Raw genomic sequence first — 19,507 nt, 5'->3', positions numbered from 1 at the left:
GTATGGTCGGAAAATGAATCCAGTCATACCGTTTATTAGTTCCAACAAAGAACAAAAATGACTGCACAGCAGCTCGTTTCATTTGCATTTTTTTTCTGCACTGCAAGCATTTGGCACAATTGCAACTAATCTATGACATCACACCACTAGACAGTAGCACTTGATTTTCCGCTTTAGGCTTAAAAGAAATCAAACATTTGGAAATGTTTTCCCAGTGCATTCGTTTGGTGTACGGCTATAAACTGCTGCAGCCGATTTAAAATTAGATCATAACAGGACAGATTCTTCATCAGGACTTTTTGTATTTAGGGCAAGTGATGCTAAAGAAGACAATAGCATATTTATTAATTTAGTCCTTGCAATTCATGTTACTATTTTTTTTTTAATTTACCCTAAAATTTATAATGTATAAATAAAGTTTCTTTTTGCACTAAAAACACAGTTGTTGAAAAGCAGTGCAGTAAATATACACATTAATTCCCTAACGTAATGAATAATTGAAAAAGTGTTTGGGCCGTAATTGTGCCACATGATTGTTTTCAGAAAATTGTGGCTCAGGTTACAAGTGAATGTAAAACAATGGACTAAATCCCTGTAGAATTTGTTGTTTGCATTGTGATCATAGCCCAAGATTGAAACATAAAAAAACTGTTATGTTAAAGTTTGATTTAAAAAAAAAAGAAGTGTAAACTGATTTTAGATTGACAATAGAAAACGGAAGAAATGCGTGGCTAAATGTAGCAGAACAGTGAAAAAAGGGACTTAAAACCTCTAGACCTGAGTGAGTCGATCCATGACCGTCGTCATGGTCGTCAACAATGACGTGTAGATGTTTGGTACCTGTCATCTCCAGTAGAGCGTGACTGACTTTACGGCGCTAGGAGGGCCGTGAGGAGTTCTGGATAGTTCGGTGTTCCCCAACCTGTCACCGGGTCCCACGCCGGTGCAGAGCAGAATCCTTGACCTTGAACCTGCTCATCAAGGCAGGCCAGGTGACAACCCTCGGTCACCTGGAGACACGACAGCACACAAACCGCTGATCTCATCTTTCAGATACGGATTTCACTTATGTGTTTCACATGAGCTTATTGACTGACATCAAAAAGAGCTTGTCCCTTGAGCTTATAGAGACGAGGGTTGAGGAAGCCCAGGACAGGCAGGCCCTTCATCAGACGCTTGTCATTGATCAGAGAAAACATCCCACCAACCACCGGGGTTGACGCCTGGAAAGACAGAAAAACATTTTTAATATGAGCTCAGGCAACAACATTAGTTTGACAGGCTAAAATTTTGAGGAACCATCTTAACGATTTTACCGAAGTGCCAGACACCCAAGGCATGGGTACTCGGTTGACCACCACCCAGTAATTATCCGACAGAGCCGCCATGTCAGGATATGCCCTCCCGCTGACGTTGAAGTACGACTTCGGAGGGAGCGTCGCCGCTACGGTCTTCAGGTATCCTGCCACAGCACTGGTCTGCGAGGAATCAATGCACGGCACTCATTTGAATGCTGTTGATTGCTGTGCTGGACTCAAACGAGAATTCCTACCTGGTAATCGGGCATCTTGAAGACGTTACTGAAACCTCCTCCGCTGATGTAATCGGTTACTTCGTAAGTCACCTTGAAAGGATTCTTGAACGAGGTTCCACCGACTGTGGTCACATAAGGACTAGAAAAAAAATATATGTTTTTTTTAAATTAATTTTGTGACTGTCATGACGTTCAGAGTTGTTACCTTGAGGCGGGAAAACTGGGCCTGAAGGAGTTTTGTTCTTTAGTCATGTGCCAGCAGCCGGCTCCGCTATCACCTAAAAGCAAATTTGAAAACAGTTAAAATAATAAACGAAAACCATACAGAGGAAGAAAGGTCTATTAACTGACCAGAAGCAAAAAGCAAGGAGAGACCCCTGACACCGGCCTTCATGAACTCGGTGTTGATACGCTGCATGTAGGCAGAGGACAAGCTGTCCTCGTCATCTCCGTAGCTGATGGTGTGCACCCAAGGCAGGTCAGACATGTTGCTGAGTAGGACCACCCACCGGAGGAACGGTTCCTGGGACTCGTGACGACCTGGAATGCACCCGAGACGATCCCGTGAGTGAACTTTGACCTTCAGTGCGACTCAGCACAGACTGGAGTTACAAACCTGGATTAGTGAAGACCCAAGTGGGGATGCTGGCCCCCGTGCTCATGATGTATTCTACATCCAGACTGGCCTCTAAACCGGCCTTTCCCGTGCCCTGCGTTCCCACGACACGATCAACTTTGGACAGATGCTGAAAGCTGCCGCCGTAAAGGCTCATGAACTCCGCCAGATCTGCAGGACTGTAGTACTGCTCCAAGAACTAGAACAGAAACAACATGCTGATGCCAAAAACTCCACGACAGTATAAACCTACGAACAAGATGTCACCTGAGCTACAGCCTGGCTGTTATTCTGAGCTGATCCCACATCAGCTGCAGTCATATTGTAACGGGCCCTTAAAACGGCAGGAGTCACTCCCAAGTGAAAGGTGTTGTCGCTCCGCCGCATTTCCTTCGAGGCCTTGTGTCCTCTAGTCGGGAAACGGTGAAGCCCTCCCACTGTTATAAAAGAAGATCAAAATCAAACTTCCAAAACGCATGATAGTCAGTGGCCATGTTAAATGTAAACAAATGAGGCTGACCAAAGTCAAGGTGTTGCGCAACATCATCGGGAACGGAATACGGAGCTGAGGATCTCACAATGGAGTGACCGTCTCTGAGATAACGCTGGAACCTGCTGCCTGGGAGCAGAACCTCTGCAACCCTTAGTGCACAAGAACATAACAAAAATGCGGAATATGCTTCAACAACAGAAAGAAGAAGTGAGTCAAAACATTAATTTAAACTTACTCTGCAGTCAAGTTGCATTGTAAGAAATCCTGAGTGTGAACTGTCGTGCAGTTTGTGACGCCATGGCTCTGCAGCCAGCCCCGCACCGCTTTTTGGGACACGTCGGACGGTCGCACGAGGGAGGCCACCTCTTCAAGTTGGAGGTATTTACCTGAAGGAGTAAAAGCCTATCAGCACAGTGTACTTAGCAAAAGCGGAATTGAAAGGACAAAGTGAGACTCTCCTTATCCGAAACAGCTGGTTTTGCAATGGAGGAAGTGATTCACACAGTAAATACTGTTGGCTGCCGGACAAATATCATTGGCATTTTATCAGGGCAAGTAATTTCAGCTTTGTTGTCCTACCATACTGAGGTGAGTCGGGGTCAGAGACCACTCTGAGCGTCTCCTCCAGTACGTCAACGTTCTGCTGAGTGAGCGCGAAGGTCAGCTCCAGCTTTTCGGTTGGGTTGACCCGGCCAACGCGGGTCCAGTCCGCGGGCACACTAAAGGAAAGATGGAAAACAATTAGAGTCAAGCCCTACTAAAATGTAGCTTGCAGTGGCCACTAGCTGCCCCAGATGTGACAGCACAATGTTAGGATGGAAAGTGAAATACTCACAGGACATTTTGGTCATATTCCAGGTATCCACTCCACACCAATGGGCTGAATAACAAGGAGATGACCACAGCTAACCTGATGAGAGAGATGGGAAATATAATATAGTATACATGGGGCTTACTCTTTAGTTTATTGTCTCAATATACAGTTTCATAAGTCACAGCGAGCATTAAACTAGTTTACAAATCAGGGAAATTGTATGGTCTTACTCAAATACTGCCATACTTAACTATTCAATTGAAATGTTTTTGCATAAAATAGGTAGGTTGGCTTAATAAACACTCGTTTTCATAAGACTATTTTGAATTTTAGTTCAATTTTATTTCCAAGTATTTTGTTCATTTTCAACAACAGAAGTTGTCCCAAGCCACTTACAGCACGTTTCGACTTGCACAACTGTCTTCCATTGGTGTTGCGTCCTCGTAAACGACGGACGGCGCTTTTTATTTGATTATTTTACATTTATGAAGTGTTTTTCATGTAAATATTTACTACATTTGTGACTACAGCGTTTTTATAGTGATAGAGACCGAGCACTCCCCGTGTTAATATTGTATATTTATGATATAATACAATAATATATCGGGCTATATCGAATCACAACCAAAGCATATTTTTTTTTACATTTACAATAGTTAACTTGCTCGATTAGCTCGCGGCTAACAACTGGACGCGAATGTAGGTCATGTCTCGGAATCAAAGACTTCTATAACACACTATGTACTAAAACTACAGTGACGTCACAGCCTTCAATTATACTTATTTCGATTGTGAATAAAGTTGAAATAAAGTATAAACTTACAGCGTACTCATCGTGTCCTCTGTTGTGTGACAATGAGTTGACCGGAGGACAGGCTGCGAAAGAGGTGCAGTGATCACGTGACTGTCTTCACGTGACCAGCAACCCAAGCGCGAGCGTCTCACTGGCCATTTTATTAGGTACAACTAACAAAAGTAACTTCAAATTCTAGAATTGATCAAGGATTGATCTGTTGACAATAACCCCCCTTAAAAAAAAAAAAAAAACTGAAATATGGTACAGGAAAAAAGGTAGGTTTTTGTTTAATGAAATACGATTAAAACAAAACAAACATTTGCCATGGATATATTTCATTTACATCTTTACAATTATGTCTAATGTCAATTGATTTCAGTCACTGTCAGAGAAGTAAAAGTCCTCTTCTTCCCCACTGTCTAACAACGTGGCAGGTTTCATTGAAAACAACTCCTGGATCAGAACGGAATCGTTTCCTGGGGGGGAGAAAAGGAGGGTGCATACTTGCTTAGGTCTGAAAGAACAAATCATTTTTTCTTAAAGCTATTGAAGCTTTTTCCATGTGCTACTTTGTTTTGCGTATATTTGAATTATTTTCAAGCAATCCAAACCCCCTGTCAATAAAACCTTACCTAAGTTTTTAATTGCTTTCGTTGTTCGTTTGACTGATGGTGGGGGAGCAACGTTCTGGCAGGGATAATAAAAGAAAGTAAGTCAAATTGACTGAGAAAGTATCATCAAAATGTAAATAGTACCTTCGCTGGAACTTTTTTGCAGCCGTTGACCCGAGTTTGCTTTATCGCTTTCTGTAGGTTAAAGACGAGCTTGTCCCCATAGAGCCTTGAAATTTGAGGAGAACAAGACAAGTCAAGGACATATCTTGGAAAATCTAGTACCAAAAAAAAAAAAAGGCTTTTCTGAATTGTGTGGCGAGAATTGAGACAAAGCAGTCACATGTTTGTAGAATGCACCGCTCCGGGAGAGGCGTGATGACACCGAGGAGTCTTCGCTTGAGAAAAATGCAGCGTACTCGGTGTCACGGGCTCCAGGTGGAAGTCCTGCGATCCATCCAAACACAAGGGCGGCAACTACAAAGGGTGAGGAGCAATGTCAGCTCATCTCCGGAGTAGAAAGAGGAAATAGCGGCGCCAACCTCAAAGCCCTGATTGTGCGGTGCGCTGAAGGCGTCGTCGGTATTCTCTCGGGGCATGGTCTCCAGGAACTGGCGCACCTGCTGTTTTCTCTTGAAGGTCCCGATGCCTGCTGATATGACGGGACAGTCTGGAACAGAAAGAAAAATAGTTTTGCAAGCTCTTGCACAACGTTTGTAATCAATTCCAAACGCCTTACCTGTGGGTTTTGGCGGTTCCGCCTTTTTCTTTTGTTTTTTCTGAGTGCTGCTCCCCGGAACGTGGCAGCCTCGCAAGGCCATGTCCTTGTAGTAGCACTCCTCTGCCGAGCGCGTGCCGACCATCGTGGCCACCTTCTCCCAGCAGAATGCCGTGGGAGAGGACAAGAAACACCTGGACAAAGCCCTGACAAAGAGAAGTGAGTTTCTGCTAAAGACAACATTTATTATTTTGTGGCTGCTCTTACTGCTGTAATTTTGCCTCCTCATCTTGCGTCCACTGATCCTCATCTTGGCCTTGAGGAGACTCGGTGGACCTTGGGCTGACTTTCTTGTGAGATTGCGTCAACTTTGCGGGCGATGTGAGTTTGGCGCTGTCGTGATTCGGGTTCCTGTTTTGCTTTCTGGGCTTCCTTTTGCTTCGCTTCACTGCCTCCTCTCTTCTCGATGGAGGAGTGTTGGACCCCTTGGTTTTGGACCCCTTTTGGGAAGTCTTTTTGGATGGCCATGTGTTCTCAATGTCTGACTGATCACTGGAGTTGCTGGTGTGAGGACTTGGCCTCTCCTGCACCTCCTCCTCCTGAGCATAAAAGCGAGGCGGGGGCCGTTTTCTCGCCTGCCTCCTTTTGGGCTCTTGCACCGGGAGATTTTGGGACTGACTTGGTGACGGATGCCCCCTCTTGTCCTGTTTTTTCCTCCATGTAGAAAGCGCCTGCTCCTCTTCTAATATTTCTTTATCAGCAGACAACTGTGAAGCGAGCTTTATTTCTGACGTATTTAACGCAGCAGATTTAAGTGCTTTCTTTTTGGACTCCTTTCTGGGGAACTTTTGGGGTTTGGGTCTTGTGTTCTCATCGACGCTAGCGGCGTGATTGCTTCGCCTTTCCTCCTTGTCCCGCGACTGCTCATCTTCAGACGCGAGTGAGTTTTCATTAGCGGTGGATAACTGAAGGGGGGTGTTTTTTCTCGCTGACCTCCTCAGAGGAGCATTGCACGGCTTTGCTTTGGACCGCTGTTGGGGGAGCTTCTTGGGTTGACTTGACGGTAGCGCATTGTCATTTTTGGACTCTTCATTGACGGCGTGGCGGCTCGGCCTCTTCACTCCTGCTTTGGGTGAAACAGAGTGATTCGCTTCAGGTAGACTTTGACTTTGCGGCCTCTTGTCTCTTTTCGGTGTCGCCGACGGAACGCTATCTCTGCTGGATTTGCTTTGTGTGTGACCTAGAATCATAAGAGAGAACAGTCATTTAATCTTTTTATGATTTGATTTGTTTATTGCCATGGTAAAAGTCTGTGACTTGAAGTGAACTGCGTTGAGTTCATTCAAGGTGGCAAATGTTTGCTGCTCAAATTAGCGGTTACCTTTATCGCTGAGAGGAATAGCCTGGGTAGTTTTTTTAGACTTTGCCTTAGGCACCACTTTTGAAACATCCTGCTAAAAGTCAAATAAAAATGATCACAAATTCATCACACAATGGGCATCTGTTCTAAATGTACAAAAAAATGGCATCACTAATTTGTACTTACGGAGTTGAGGCTAAGGCTGTTGTAATTGTCATAGATGGTAGCGTTCAAGTCTGCATCCATGAAGATCCTGCCTCCTTTCCAGTATTCCAGGGGTGGTTTGATCATCCGACCGCTCCGGGTCACTTTTTGGAAAAACGCACTGGTGTTTGCTCCAGAAAAAGAGTGTGTTAAAGTGTTAAATGCTGGAGATTGATGAATATTCAAATTTGATCAATTATTCCCCTCTTCTACTTACTCTTCTGGATAGGCGCTTCCTTGTGTCTTTTTATTGTTGGGGCAGGAGCAGACTTCTCTGTTGTTTTACTTGCCTTTACAGTGTTTGCTTTTCTTCTGTTGCTAACATAAATCAAACCCAGGCTTTATTATTTTATTTCAATAAAGGGGGTCCCAACCAAGACATGCAACATTTTGAGGTTACAGACAGCACTCAGTTACGTCATCACGCTCATTTACCATTCTACTTGACTGTTTCTCATTTATTGTAACATTGTCAGAAGAATGTACAGGTCTGAAATATTGCAGAAAAAGATTCTTACTCTTTTAATTCTGCCAAAAACTTGTGGTAAAGCGCTTTCCAATTTGCAGGGAATCCATGAGCAAACATCCTCAAAAGCCAGCGGGGAAAGTCTAACGACAAAATGTGACACATGAGTCAGTGAAACAATCACGATCATTACAATCAGCATTCCATTCATCTTACCAGTCTTCATGTGCAGATTCATCTTCCCCACCAAGATGTAAACGTTGCCAGACAACGTTTTCAACACAGTGCTGGAAATTCTCTCCACAATGATGTTGCTGTTCCATGGTGTCCTGTTCTCCCTGTGCCAGATGAAACACAAAAAAATTCTAAATGTACTTGAAATCTTGGCCAAAAGATGAGAAAAATGACTTACATGCGGATTCCTTCCACAAATATGCCATTATGATTCCTCCTCAGGAACCACTCTTTAAGATTAATAGCATTCTCCTGCCAAGAAAAAAACAACAAAAAATGTAATGTGCCTATAAGTTGATTTCAACAACAATAAATTACATTGTAATATTATAAAAATAATAGTCATTCATAATTTCACAAGTTACTTTATTTGCGTGACAACCTCCCCGCTTATAACTGTGATGTTCCTCATAAATATGAATCTTGTCAAAACAATAAATATTTTAAGAGAAAATAATTTTTATGAAACTTGTACTCACGTAGGGTATTTTTGTCAAGTTTTCCTTTTGCTTGTTCTTGAACAGTGAGTTGTGTTTCTTTGGAATGCAGATGGAGGGCTCGTTGAGGAGGATGGGATCGAACAAAATATTCTCCGACGTGACATTGAGGGGCGAGTCCTCTTTGAGATGAAGTATTTCTGACTGGTTGTCTGCAAACTCCTGGGTGACTCCTGGCCCAATTTCCGGCCTATGACATCCAACTAATAATAAACACAAATTTTAGGACACATGTCTTGTTGATTTTATGACTTTTGTGGTTAAGCGTTACCTCCATCAGGGGGTTCACCTGGTTCTTGGCAGTCTCTGTTGTCTTGTTCTCTCTCTCTTCTGGTTACCCTCTCTTTCATGAAAGCAAATATCTTAGCAGGAGACATGAGTCGTTCCAAAGAGACACTGCACCCTTTGTGAAGCAATACATTAATGGATTAATCAAAACTAGTACTGCATAAATGACAAGCAGGTTCAAGACAACACAAATCGCCTTACCTTCCATCTCGCGTGTTTTCTTTGGGGTGCAGCGATAAGCAACTGTGTCAATGTTGTCATCTCCGATTTCTGATGTGACATTTGCATCGCAGCAAATCTTGTTAATCTCTTCTGCTTTTCTTTTTCGCAGTTTCTTCCTCGCAGGGGAAAAACTGGACACTGAAGGCATGCAGGAGTCAGTAGGAGAGATTTCATTCTCGACGTTTTTGTCAAAAATCTGTCGAAGGTCTCTTGTTGAATGTGGGTCCGTGCAGACGCGAGGTTCATACGCCGATTCCAAAAAACGTCCCATTGGTGATTTGAATCGATGTAACGCGTTGGTTGTGTATGGGAGCTCCATTGCGTATGAATAGCCATCCCGTTTTTGGGGACTTTTTATCGGCGAAATTGTCAAAGCCTCTTCCTCACCAAACTTGTGCTGGAGTTCATTCGAGTCCCAGAAATGGTCTCTTCCGCTCCAACCTGTTGTCATTTGCGTTGCGTATTGTCCAACTCCACACGTCGTTTGTTCTCCGTCTTGTATTTTCTTTTTAAGCTTGGCAAATACCTTAGCCGGAGATTGGTACAGAGTGTGTGGACATTGTAAAGCACATTGATACGACGCCATAGCTGCTATAAAAATTGTGTGCTCGCCGGGTTGACGTTGCTAAGGACTAGCTTAAAATTTAAACGACCGCCATTGGGCGGAGACGCATGACGTATTACGAAAAAATACACGTCACTTCCGTTCATAGTTTTTTTTTCTTTATTGAAACTATATTTCAGAACAGCCATCTATCCATTCATTATCTGGGAAAAAAAAATGAAGATTATTCCTTCATTTTTATTCTATTTATAATCCATACTATCTGCAGTAGTCAGCCTAATGTCTTTTAATAGTGGAACTCTGATGCCTGCTCAAAAAGACACACATGACTGATGATGCATGAGAGAATTTATTAGAAGGGATACTTGATTTCATGAGACAAAAAGTGAAGAAAATTTCAATGCAACCCTTCCAAAGGATTCATCTCAGATTTGGGTTGGAGCAAAAGGTGGTTCAACTGTAGCCTTCGCCGTGTGGTTAAACCACAAGTGGTAGTTAACGTAATAGCCATTATTGTACATGTACAATTTCTGATCAGTTGGATTATAATCCAGGTTGGAATACTTGTCCTGGAAGCGCTCAAATGTTATACTAATTTGCTTTTCTTCTTTGGTTTTAGTGTCAAACATGAAAAATATCTCTTCATTCTGGATGTCAATTGTCCTGACAGCATAAAGAACACCACACACCATAAAGATGTTATTAATGGTTGGTTTATAGATATTAGTCTCCCATATTTCCTCAATCCCAAAAGACTCTTCATTTATTTTAGCAATGACCATTTTGCCATTTGACTCATCCGTGGCATACGTCACCCAAAGGCCATTCTCATCCGAAGCAAAATCAAAGAACTGATATGCATAATTGGCGTAGGAAAAGGTCGAGCTTGCCCCAGGAATCACTCTGGTTTCATATTTTAAGCTTGTAAAATTATATTTAGCTAACCCAAATGGACTGTGTTTCTGATAATATAGTGTGTTGTCACGAACTATATAATTGCTTCCAAGACCATTCCATCCATTTGACATGGTATGATGCAAGAAAGGGATTCTTAAAACCAGATTTTTGTAGTTTGTGTAGAACCTAATGTCATCAATGTACCAAGAGGAGTCTCCGGAGAACCAGTACATGGACTTCCTGTCAGGAATTGGCTTCGAGTCTTTGCCCCAGCCTCCGTATATGTAGGAGGTGCCCAGAAGAGCATTAAGTTGACTCACGATAGGCTTGCTGACCCTGATGATACCTGTATGATCGCAGGAACCTTCACAGAGAGAAAGAAACGTGTCCTTAAATTCATTCACACACACACGTCTACGAAAAGTGTGGCTTACCGATGTTGGGGTTGAAGATCTCTTGGTGGCGTCTCTCGCACTCTTCTAGCTGCATTTGGATCTTGATGTACTCTCGGCGTGTCTGGAGAACCAAATTCTTATCGTGGGTCTTCTCCAGCTGGTTCAGGGTCTCCACCATGACTGTGATCTGAGCATGAAAAAAATAGTTATATAGTATATAGTTTGAGCCAGCACATCAACTTACCTCTTCACGAAGCGACTGGAAGAAAGCAGCTGAGCTTTGGAATGAAAGCTTCAGCTCTTTAATTAGAGCTTCAACTTGTTTAATCTTCACCTCCATGTCTTCCAGAGTGGCATCACTATGGCCATCAGGTTCCTTTTCCAGTAGCTCAATTTCCCTTGTCAGCTCGAGGATTTTTTCCGCATATTGGGACATCTTACTCTCATATTCCTCGATCTAAAAAATATGGACAAGTCTTGAATGCAATGTTTTTTTTTAAATTGTAAAAAAAAATTAAAAAAATAAATAAATAAAATATAAATAAATAAACCGTCTTCTTAAAAATCTACAATATGAGGGGAATGCTGCATCATAATGGATTACCTTGGCCAGCTCCAGCTCCACCCTGTGGGAGATCTGCTCAGCTGCCTCTTCCACCACCACGAGATCTTTTAAAGGAAACGTAGCACTTGGCAAAAAGGCGTCACAAGTGCAAAAATCCGCACCACCACTTCCCGCCTCAGCAATCGCAGTCAGTTCATTCCACTGGCTCAGACCCTGAAACAGAGATATTATATGGATGGAGGCCCAAGTATAAAAAAAAAAAAGACCATTCAAGTCATACACTTACCCCCCAGGCCAATGCCGAGTCTAGTAGAGCCAAGACATACAGAGGGACAATCATTTTGCAATAGCAAGATGGGTAAATGACACATTGGCCCAAGCCTTCCATGCTTATATAGCCCATTAAAATCTGCTTAAAGGATGGAACACCTGTCCAGGTTCACAGCATTGTTTGCTCGGATTCCGGTTAAAATGAAACAATTTTATCTTCAGCAAACAGGAACTCGTTTAGGTTGAAATTATCCATGGGCATGCGGTTGGGTGTGTTCAACAGCTGACAGAATTCCCTCATGTATTCTTTGTGTGTGTATTTGATACGTCTGATTGAGGTCAACATTGAAAGGTGGACAGAATGATGAGGGCACGTTTGTGTTTATTCCGTTTTCCGAGTCAAGTTTGGGACACATTTATCCTTTTATATTTTTAAAATATTGAGACATTGGTTCTGATTATATTTTTTAAAATGTTTTGGGATTCTTTGAGTATTTTGCCACATCTTTCTTTGCTCTAGATTTCTTCTCTTTCTTGGTGTTAATCTCGAGCTGCGTGGCATCAAGAGCAGGTCTGGACCTGGTCAGGTGGTTGACGATTGGTTGCTTAAGCTTGGTGTGGCCCATCTCCGGATTGGAGCGTACCGCCCGTGCTTGGGCAGACTGAGCGGAACCACTCAGCAGGTTGGGTTGAGAACATGAGTGTAAATTTGAAGACTTGATGAATCGGCTTGGCGTCACCCCTGCCGACATGGGCAGGTGGTCACTGCTGGGGTTGGAGACCGTACCACTATGAGACATCACAATATGGTGCCAAGAGCTGAGAGGAGTAGCCGAGAAGCGATGAGGCCCGGTGGAATCTTCTCTGGTTTCTCCTGGAGATATGACCACCGAGCCGTGCGGCGTCACCGCTTCCACGGCGCTCTGGAACGTCTTGAGGATGCGGTCGCTCTTGTGCTTCTCTTTCTTCTGACGGGATGCGACCTTGCGCAGTTGTCGCCGGTGATTCTGCACCATCTGCTTTCTGGTATCCACCAGTCCCCTGCAGAGAACAAAATAGCTCCATGGGATCAAGCTAAATATTAACACAGACACCTCAATGAGTATGACGACATAACGTTGTTGAGTTATAAATCAAACTGTTTGACAGCATCATTAACTAATAAAACCAGTGTTTGACGAGAGAGTTGCCACCACTAAATATTTTATAACAATACACAGAGAGGAGCAATGAAAAAGACAAATATAAGTCAACATTATGAGACATCGTCACCTGTAGTCCACCATTCCCGTCCCGTCGCGATCGAGCCTTTGGATAAGTTCCTCAATTTGAAATCGATCCAAGGGAATGCTTGATTGCTTTTCAAATTCCAAAGGAAAGATGAAATATATTAAAAGTCTCTTGGTTCTATTTTTATAGACTCTGTTGCAGTTCTTCCTAAACGCACTTTGCAATACATAAACCATAGTGTATTTTTAAAAAATATGGTCAATTATTATTCAAACCTGGATTGCGTTCCTGAAATCAACCACAGAAACTCGCATGGTGGCATCTTTGTCAATATTTCGGAAGAAATCCCACAGACGTAGCTTGCGTTGATCCAGATAGTCCTTCAATAAATGCAAAATAAATTTACAACAGACATTGGATATACTTTTCATGAGGACATATAACCAACCTGGATGACTTTCATTGGGTCGATGCGTTTTACTGGTTTCTTCGCAATAAATCCTCCAACCCCTCCGTACTGCACATCCAAACCAGGATGATCTTCACACGTCACCTCCAGCAGATTTAAAAAGGTTTCATTGACCAATACGTTCTGCTCGGATAAAAAAATAAAATAAATGACTGTAATATATGTCGTTGATGATGTTCACTTACGCATATATTAATCTCCTCCAAGGCAGTTTTCGACATTTTCTTCACCATATTGAGAAGGGACAGCGCTCCCTCTACTGTTAGTGAATTGTAAGCCACCTGTAGGAGCAATTAAAAACATGATTTTATATCAGACAGTCGGCTGGTTACCACGAGTTTACTCACCATCAGTACCCGTAGGGTGTCGTTGTACTCGAGACCCCTGCAGAGCATGCTGACACCTTCATTGGTGATGCGATTGTTGTTGAGATTGAGGTGCACCAGAGTGTGATTGGATTTCAGAGCTTCACCCATTGCTAGGGCTCCTTCGTTCCCAAAACCGTTCCATGATAGGTCAAGGTGCTTTAACATTGTATTCACCTAAATATGGAGGAAGACAATGAGACCAAGTGTTATATTTTAAGACTCCAAGGTCCATGTACCTTGAGTCCGGCGCAAAACGCAACAGCTCCTTTCATTCTGAGTTGATTCCAACAAAGATTCAGCACCTCCAGATGCTCGGCATTTGCTGCAAATATGTAAAATAGGAATAAACCTTAACCTATTATCCAACAGTCATGCCAACACATTAACAAAAACAAGTAGGTGAACGATTGCTAGCATACCTAACAACAGTCCAAGATACTCTCCTCCTCGTCCACAAAACTTATTATGGCTGAGGTCTAATTCCTTAATACTTACATTGACCTAAATGTAAAAATATTTGCAACGTAAGAAAAGAGTGCAAGGGTCAAATGTCGATGGATGGAAGAACTCACAGAAAACGCTTCTGCAAAATACTTTGCATCATCGTCTATAAATCCATTTCCTGTTGGATGAAACAAAACATAATAATGACTAGCTAGCAACATTAGCTATAGCTAACTAGCTAATAATATTATTGATAATATGACATGTAATGACATTGATAATATATCCAATCCAGGGATGAGAATTGTCCACATTATGAGTTCATAACAGTATACAGAATAGAGTTTAAACATTAACATCATTATATACTGTACATACCTGAAAGTTTGATTGATTTTAGTGAAAAGCTGTCCAGCAACATTTTACCCACATGCTCAGCGCCAGAAGAATGAAGATGGTTGTTGGACAGGTCCTATAATATGTATACACACCCACTTGCACCATAAATATATTTATTTTTAATTTGTTATCATTAAAAGCATTTTTCTTTATACCAAATGATGAATGGTGAAGTTAGCTTTTAGCATCTCGGCCATATCCTTGGCTCCCTCTGCTTGGATGTCGTTGTCTGCCAGTTCCAGAGTGTTGATATGCATGTCACTCTGAGTGCAAAATAATTTTTGATAGCATCTATCAAAATGATTGACATGCTCCAATTTTGCAACTCACCACCAAAGCAATAGCGAGTGCCTTGCACCCCAACGGTCCAAGACCATAGTGGCTGAGGGTCATGGTGGGAGAGTCGAGGTTCCGGATGAAGGAGGACACTGGAACAACACCCAACAGCTTGCAGGCTTGTAGGTAGACATCAGCTACAGATGTAGAACCCAAGGTTTCATCATCTGTAGCTTTGGGGATGCACAAAATGTTAAAAATAAATGGTAATTAAGTTGAGAGCTTATGTTATAATGCACTCACCATCTAAATCTGCGTCCAAATCCTCTTCCAAGCCTCGTCTTAATTTGGTAGATGGATCATCATCCTCTAAACAGAGAGACTCAAAAGACAGAGTTGACATTTGCATTAGCTGTGAAACTAAAAACATGCAATGGAGAAACAAGGAATTTCCTGTGGAGCCATATTCTTCATTGCTGCAGAAGTCTGTGAGCTGAAAGAGAACACCTTTGTGTAAATCTATCTGTCAGACGGCACGTGGTGTGTACCACACTAAATTATGTACATGCATCCCGGACTTCTTCAGTTTGAGTAAATAGAATTGTATGAAAGGAAGAGGTTGATGGAAGACATGAGCTGGTGTCAGGGAGGATGTAAAAATAGAATTTGATGGAAAAGGATGACATGCTGCGGCCCAGTATGGAAGAAAAAAGTTTTTAGAATTGTTGAATTAAAGCTAAGTTTGCAACATATCTCTGAGTTCCATCAGTCGTTGTCATGAAGTTTGGTTTTATGATGAAAACTTGTTATTTAGGTCTTGACTATGTGCTCTGCATCCAAGGGAGCTCTGATGGCGCATGCGCAGACGGGAGAAAAGAAGCATGATCCGCTGCCTGTTATTTTACGCTATGTACCCGCTATCACAATACTTGCGTAGACGCCCCTCGGGTAAGCAAAATTGGAAAAAAGCATGTTTATGCGTTTTATTCCATATAACCATTATATCCACCTTTGGCCAACGCTCTGCAACGCTAAATAAGCTACGTCGCTAGTGCTTAGTTTATCATGCATTTTGCTTGTAGACTCGGTAGCTTTAATTGTCACGTGAGTTAAAGCTGACGTTTTGTATGATGACATGTTATTGTGCAAAGCTAAAGTGTGGAGAAAGTAATATTTTAGAGCACTACTTAACTGTTGAGTTTGGTAAACACTGGTGAGTGGGGGGGACATGCTAACGTGTTAGCTTGCACCTGTTAGCAGAACTCTTTGCGTGTGACGTCATGATAACAGGGCGTGGCAATGTTTTGAGGCAACATAGCTGTTCTTTTTTATATTTTGTAAATATGAGGCCATGTGCAATTTATCTAAAAAAAAAAAAGTAATACATCGGTACCTGCTTTTGTCTGATTCTGTATTTTGTTGCCCTCCTATAGTTGTCAATGGCACGGTGGTGTGTGAGAGTGCTTCTGCCACAAGTCAGATGTCCATCAATCTTCCAAAAATCCCGCCTGACCAGCGGCTCAGCCAAAGCGGTTTGTCCACCGGACAAAAAAAGGAAAACATAAGTGAACAATTTTTTGACAAAGACAATAAGACACCGGATGCAAAACTGGAGGCAGACACAAACATGAGTGAGGCCCAAGATGCAGCAATGGAGAATGCCTCAAAGGGAGTAGAAGTTAAACAGGAGACACCTAAAGAAGAAATCGGGCAAATGCACTGTCCGCTTGTCCATCCAAACAATAAAGAAACTGAATCTGAGGATGATGACTTCATCTGTCTTATAGAGGCTCTGGCAAGGACGGAAAGTGCAGTCGAGCCAGGAAATGCACCCACACAACAAAGCGAGTGCTGGGATGAATATGATCCTCTAATGTTCCCCGGTGTAGCAAACTGGAAGCAGACATCGCTTCTCTCCAGCGCTGAAAATCGCCGTCATCCACCCAGCGGATGGCACTTCCCTGCAGGACCCGACGGTAAAGAGGAAATCTTTTGCCCACGCTGGCAGTTTCCTACTCTGAGCTATCATCCATCACTGGAGCAGACAACGCCCTTTGAAGGTGCGGATGTGGCATCTTCCTTTTGGCTCAGATTACATCTCAATTCAAAATCCTTCACGTGCATTTATGTTTTCCAACAGTAATGTGGCGGCCATGGCAAGATGTCTCAACACAGCACTCCGACGCGCTCACGAAACCCTCCATGGACTTTACTGTCATGTCCTACAACATCTTGGCTCAGGACCTGCTGGAAGCTAACATTGAGCTGTACATGCACTGCTCTCGAGAGGTACTGGAGTGGAGCAACCGCTACAGGCTGCTTTTGGAGGAAATACAGAAATGGGCGCCAGATGTGAGTCAAATACGACCACACAACAGTTAACAATTGCACAAAAAAAAAACTTTTTATGTTGCTATTCAGATTCTTTGTCTCCAAGAAGTCCAGGAGAACCACTATCAAACACAACTGCAGCCTTTTCTGACCCAGATGGGTGAGTCGTCTAAATTATTTGCTGGATATCAATTTCCAGATTTCACTCAAATGTTCTTCTGATGCTTTTCCAGGCTACAACTGTGTCTACAAGCAGCGCACGGGGAACAAGACGGACGGCTGTGCCACCTGCTACCGCAGCAGTCGCTTCTCCGAGGTGTCCGTCAAGCCCGTAGAGTTCTTGAGACCCCAAACTAAACTCCTGGACCGACACAACGTGGGCATCATCGTGCTGCTTCGGCCTGTTGTCTATCAGGGGTCAGAGGTCACGTCGAAGGGATCCTTGCTGTGCGTGGCCAACACGCACCTGCTGTTTAATCCCAGGAGGGGAGACATCAAGCTAGCTCAACTAGCCATAATGCTGGCCGAGATCAACAGCGTGGTGAAAACGTGGAAGAATAAAGGCGAACACTGTAACGTCATCTTGTGCGGGGACTTCAACTCTGTGCCGAGGATGCCTCTTTACCAATTCATCACCACCGGGGAACTCGATTTCCAAGGATTGCCGACATGGATGGTGAGACTCCACCACTTAATGGACACTTCATTAGGTACACCGGCAGTTTTGGAACTGAAGCTTGATCTTCAGAACTGTGAGGCAGATTTGGCTCCCACTAAGCTGCCATGTTACCAAATATTTCAATAACGGTACTAATGACATTTAATTTATTTTATCGACTCACTTTCACTTTCCCCGACAGGTGTCGGGTCAGAAGGATTTTTCACACAGAGCTACTCATGATGTACTGCATGCTCCTCTATGGCCCGACTGTCTTGGAATTTCTGACCGATGCCAGTATGTGGCTTTTGGTGAGGTGAATGCAAGCCACAATCCAGTCACAGGTCAGTATTTGAATTATTGTTCTATATTAGCAATAACAATATGACTAATTGTATTGTGATTTTTCAAGCCCCTACTGGTGGAAAACGTCACTACAGCCACGACTTCCTCTTGGAACTGCGCTTTTGTCCACTTTCTTGTATTCGTCCAAGTGATTTACCGTTTATTCCGGGTTTCACTGACAACAATCTAGGTAGAGCTAAAAATATACGCTCGCCACCAAATGCATTTAATTCATATTCTTTTCTTTTTTTTTAAGATGTGTCAAGCAGAACAGATTTTAGGTTTGTTATACCGAAATACTCTTCGCCTATCAGAAAGCCTTTTAATTGCGATACACAACATAATTTCTTGTGATGTTTGTGTGTGATAGTTTTCAACACAAAATCACACACCAGTTAGACCTGGAGTCCGCCTATGAACACGCATTAGCCGACTCTGCTGACCCGGAAGTCACGACGCTGCACTCTGAAGGCGGAGCCATCGTGGACTACATCTTCTATTCCCCTGAACGCATCTCAGCTGGAGCAGGTATGAATTATATCACATTCAATATTTGCACAATTTTGGTAACAATCATTTTTGTTTTACTTATCAGGCCAATTTGGTCGCGAAGGTCTGAAGTTGCTTGGCTATCTCTCGCTGCTATCTGAGGAAAGCTTATGTTCCATGGAAAGTCTTCCCAGCTACATATTTCCATCTGATCATCTCAGTCTTGTGGCAAAATTTCAATTGGACTTGAACACAGAGTGTTAAAAACGGGTCTTTGGAGAGAATTTTGTAGTGGGCAATATCGCTCTGCGATTTTTTGTTATGCATATCCTGACTTGGGTTTCAAGTTAAAGGAGACAAGAAGCAAAAAGGTTTAAACATTTCTATACGCTGTAGTAATAACCTTTGCGGTTGACAATTTGCACATTTTATTGTTTTTTTTTTTTATTGTAAGTATTTAAAAAGTGTTACTGTATTGAATACATGATTTTTTTTATTTTTCCATTTTCTTTCATTAAACGTTTTATTCCGGACAATGTAATTTAGTCTGGAAATGTTTGTGACACTTTTTTTTTTAGAGCTTTTGCCTTAATAGCCCACCACTGTGGATTTCAATCAAATACTTGAGATGTGATTGGGGGAGGCCATGTTTGTCACATGAGTAAAAAAAAAAAATGTCATCCACGGTGGACATACCAAAGACTATTTCATGGATGTGTAGTTTAATGTGCACTACTTTGACCTTAATGCTGCTTGGCTGCTTGTCTGCATTGCTTTTGTAACATCTAATATATTCATACAAGGAAGAAAGAAATGGGTCAGCAAATGTTTCTTCCTAACAAGGTTCCGTCTGTTTCCCGGTGTCATAAACAAGGTCAAGTGTTTTTACATCTGGAGATGTTAGAGATATGTTTATTGAAGCGTGGAAAAACAAAAAAAGACCCAACACAAAC

General features: G+C 42.5%; 5 protein-coding genes across 10 annotated transcripts; 1 reads left to right on the top strand and 4 right to left on the bottom strand.

Annotated features, from left to right (window-relative positions):
* Positions 1 to 18: 18 nt before the first annotated feature.
* Positions 19 to 4,387, bottom strand: tpp1 (tripeptidyl peptidase I). Its single transcript, XM_088356521.1, has 13 exons — positions 4,281 to 4,387; positions 3,479 to 3,553; positions 3,223 to 3,362; positions 2,879 to 3,029; positions 2,671 to 2,792; positions 2,418 to 2,587; positions 2,151 to 2,349; positions 1,886 to 2,074; positions 1,740 to 1,812; positions 1,553 to 1,673; positions 1,317 to 1,478; positions 1,098 to 1,223; positions 19 to 1,010 (listed from the first exon to the last, which is right to left on the bottom strand). The coding sequence occupies exons 1-13, from the start codon at positions 4,289 to 4,291 to the stop codon at positions 870 to 872; spliced, it is 1,680 nt and encodes a 559-aa protein (XP_088212647.1). The 5' UTR covers positions 4,292 to 4,387; the 3' UTR covers positions 19 to 869.
* Positions 4,388 to 4,510: 123 nt separating this feature from the next.
* Positions 4,511 to 9,512, bottom strand: mis18bp1 (MIS18 binding protein 1). 4 transcript variants are annotated; one of them, XM_088356507.1, is made up of 16 exons: positions 8,833 to 9,512; positions 8,615 to 8,746; positions 8,326 to 8,546; positions 8,025 to 8,098; positions 7,829 to 7,950; positions 7,665 to 7,755; positions 7,364 to 7,464; positions 7,129 to 7,277; positions 6,964 to 7,036; positions 5,850 to 6,822; positions 5,604 to 5,788; positions 5,407 to 5,534; positions 5,208 to 5,341; positions 5,009 to 5,093; positions 4,886 to 4,940; positions 4,511 to 4,729 (listed from the first exon to the last, which is right to left on the bottom strand). In XM_088356507.1, the coding sequence occupies exons 1-16, from the start codon at positions 9,437 to 9,439 to the stop codon at positions 4,629 to 4,631; spliced, it is 3,231 nt and encodes a 1,076-aa protein (XP_088212633.1). In that variant the 5' UTR covers positions 9,440 to 9,512; the 3' UTR covers positions 4,511 to 4,628. The 4 variants fall into 4 exon arrangements, with proteins under 4 accessions (XP_088212633.1, XP_088212634.1, XP_088212636.1 ...); XM_088356508.1 differs by having other exon boundaries at positions 6,964 to 7,033; XM_088356510.1 differs by having other exon boundaries at positions 7,364 to 7,458.
* A 236-nt stretch (positions 9,513 to 9,748) lies between these two features.
* olfm4.1 (olfactomedin 4, tandem duplicate 1) lies at positions 9,749 to 11,959 on the bottom strand. The gene is made up of 5 exons (XM_088356522.1): positions 11,562 to 11,959; positions 11,315 to 11,488; positions 10,955 to 11,167; positions 10,750 to 10,897; positions 9,749 to 10,679 (listed from the first exon to the last, which is right to left on the bottom strand). Exons 1-5 carry the CDS (start codon positions 11,676 to 11,678, stop codon positions 9,844 to 9,846), a joined length of 1,488 nt encoding a protein of 495 aa, XP_088212648.1. The 5' UTR covers positions 11,679 to 11,959; the 3' UTR covers positions 9,749 to 9,843.
* A 34-nt stretch (positions 11,960 to 11,993) lies between these two features.
* lrrc74a (leucine rich repeat containing 74A) lies at positions 11,994 to 15,998 on the bottom strand. Of its 2 annotated transcripts, none has more exons than XM_088356518.1 (13): positions 15,035 to 15,998; positions 14,786 to 14,964; positions 14,611 to 14,718; positions 14,435 to 14,528; positions 14,185 to 14,234; positions 14,032 to 14,113; positions 13,849 to 13,934; positions 13,592 to 13,786; positions 13,430 to 13,525; positions 13,224 to 13,367; positions 13,051 to 13,155; positions 12,818 to 12,903; positions 11,994 to 12,586 (listed from the first exon to the last, which is right to left on the bottom strand). In XM_088356518.1, exons 1-13 carry the CDS (start codon positions 15,159 to 15,161, stop codon positions 12,013 to 12,015), a joined length of 1,926 nt encoding a protein of 641 aa, XP_088212644.1. In that variant the 5' UTR covers positions 15,162 to 15,998; the 3' UTR covers positions 11,994 to 12,012. The 2 variants fall into 2 exon arrangements, with proteins under 2 accessions (XP_088212644.1, XP_088212646.1); XM_088356520.1 differs by having other exon boundaries at positions 14,786 to 14,958.
* Positions 15,558 to 19,368, top strand: angel1 (angel homolog 1 (Drosophila)). 2 transcript variants are annotated; one of them, XM_088356513.1, is made up of 11 exons: positions 15,558 to 15,679; positions 16,165 to 16,791; positions 16,872 to 17,083; positions 17,153 to 17,222; positions 17,296 to 17,378; positions 17,478 to 17,738; positions 17,923 to 18,064; positions 18,133 to 18,255; positions 18,322 to 18,346; positions 18,436 to 18,593; positions 18,661 to 19,368. In XM_088356513.1, exons 1-11 carry the CDS (start codon positions 15,589 to 15,591, stop codon positions 18,816 to 18,818), a joined length of 1,950 nt encoding a protein of 649 aa, XP_088212639.1. In that variant the 5' UTR covers positions 15,558 to 15,588; the 3' UTR covers positions 18,819 to 19,368. The 2 variants fall into 2 exon arrangements, with proteins under 2 accessions (XP_088212639.1, XP_088212638.1); XM_088356512.1 differs by having other exon boundaries at positions 17,296 to 17,738.
* The last annotated feature ends 139 nt before the right edge of the window (positions 19,369 to 19,507 follow it).

Source organism: Syngnathus floridae, chromosome 16 (assembly GCF_059516105.1).
Source record: "Syngnathus floridae isolate MCC-2025c chromosome 16, RoL_Sflo_1.0, whole genome shotgun sequence".
Lineage (NCBI taxonomy): Eukaryota > Metazoa > Chordata > Actinopteri > Syngnathiformes > Syngnathidae > Syngnathus > Syngnathus floridae.
The sequence above is the reverse complement of the archived record's forward strand: the minus strand, read 5'-3'. Positions and strand labels throughout refer to the sequence as shown.